We start from the raw sequence: 1,955 nt of genomic DNA on the forward strand, positions 1-1,955 counted from the left end.
GGATGACAATGTGAAGTTTGCTTTATTTAAATTAACATAATGAAAATCGCAGACGTTTCGATCTTGTTTTGACTCCTTATCAATGTTCCATGTTTGTTAACAAAAATTTAATCATCTTAGAGTAGTAATGTATCAGTGATATCATCGTACTTGTTGGTATACTGTATAATAAATTATTTATCGAATGTTATCGTTATATAATAGAATATAAATACGTAAATATAATTCTCTAACTTACATAATCATCGAAACATTATCAAGCTGTTCATGCATCGAAACTCTGATGAGACAACAAGACACACAGTACATATAAAATATAAAATATAGAATATAATGAGCGCGTTATTTAAACATAATTATGTTATCATAAGCTTTGTCCAATAATTTCGTATCATTCTGTAAATTTAAATCATTAATTTGTTGTCTAATAAAAGTAGTTTCTGAATCTCTTATTCAAAATTTTTTCCTCATCTAAAATGCGTTGTCTCAATTCAGAATTCAGAAGAATTCATGAGAATATTTCAATCGATGTTCCGTAATAACTTGTGTGATATTCCAATTCATGAGACTCGATGTTCGGCGCATAATAATGTTTCGATGATCGTGTAAGTTAGATATAATTATTTTTACATTTATATTCTATTATGTAACGATTCGATAAATTTATTGTGTAGTATACCAAACTGTACATCACTGTTACATTACTCTAAGATGATTGAATTTTTGTTAACGATTTACATAGAGCATTGATAAAAATCTAAAACAGGATCAAAACATCTGCAATTTTCATTATGTTAATTTAAATAAAGCAAACATTACATTGTCATCCAGTGTTGATTCGTCTAGAATTCTATAAATATTATAATAGAAGAAAGTAAAATAATAGAAAAGTAGATTTCTAAAATTCTAGTAAAATAGAAGTAGTAATTTTTAGTTCTATTCTCTTTATAATAGTATGCTATTACATTATAATAGTATACTATTATAATAGCTCGATATTTTTAAAAACGAAATAAAAACAAATAATAAAAGAAAATAAATGGGTTGCTTAAAAAATTTTTGTCTGTCAAAGTTTGCTTTCTTTCCAGCTCTAAATAAGAATCGTTAGTTGCGTTATTTTACCTCCTACATTGTACCTTACATTCGTCATAAGATATAAAGGAAATCGGATGCGGAAAATGATAAAATGGAGAAGATTTTCTTTAAAAAGAATCGCACAAATTTCGATCGAGATCCAAGGATTCGTTGCTTCAATCGCTATTATATCCCTATTTCACGAACAGGTCGATCCCTTCCGGGGAGAGACTTTCCACACAAAAACATGCCCGTCGCGATTATCAAATGCCGAGTACGATCGGCAACTCACCGCGATTGAAAGTGGCCGCCAGGACGACGAAGACGAGGCCGATGATTAACGCAGCTTGATTCGCGATCATGGTCATCGCGATCGCCGGACCATGTGCTCGTGAATCTAATCGTGCCGCGGTGCCCGCGACCGTCGCATGAAAGGTATTCCAGTCGTCGTCGTCGCCGTCGTCGTCGGGGAAAAGATCGGACAGTGCGTGAATATACGCGTTCGCCTCTCCTCCTCGTCCTCGTCGTCGTCGTCGTCGTCGTCGTCGTCGTAATAGCAGTCGTTGTTATTGCCGTCGTCGTCGTCGCCGCTTTCCGGCCGGAATGAGAGCGCGAGACTCGATCTCCGTTCCCTTCAGGGACGGTAATTCGTTCTCGGGTCGTGCGCCGCGTTCACCACCTCACCCGGACGCATAGCAACTGACTGACGCGCGTTACGCGACCGAGTTACCGAGTTTCTCTGGAGCACTATATATCCGCACGCTATGCGGCAGATCCACCCCCTCGAACACCCGTGATGCGCTCGCCACCGCTGCCGCCGCCGCCGCCGCCGCCGCCGCCGCCGATTCTCCCTGCATTCAAATTCGTTTCCTGGTTTGTCG

General features: G+C 38.3%; 1 protein-coding gene across 1 annotated transcript in view; it reads right to left on the reverse strand.

Moving 5' to 3' along the window:
* The window catches only part of LOC108685657, a 9,752-nt gene extending 7,960 nt beyond the window's left edge, over positions 1 to 1,792 (reverse strand). The window contains exon 1 of the mRNA XM_018190550.1: positions 1,367 to 1,792. Coding sequence (XP_018046039.1) covers positions 1,367 to 1,442 — 76 coding nt within the window. The 5' untranslated portion in view covers positions 1,443 to 1,792. The remainder of the gene's footprint in view (positions 1 to 1,366) is intronic.
* Positions 1,793 to 1,955: the final 163 nt, after the last annotated feature.

The sequence above is a fragment of the Atta colombica genome, unplaced genomic scaffold, assembly GCF_001594045.1.
Source record: "Atta colombica isolate Treedump-2 unplaced genomic scaffold, Acol1.0 scaffold155, whole genome shotgun sequence".
NCBI lineage: Eukaryota > Metazoa > Arthropoda > Insecta > Hymenoptera > Formicidae > Atta > Atta colombica.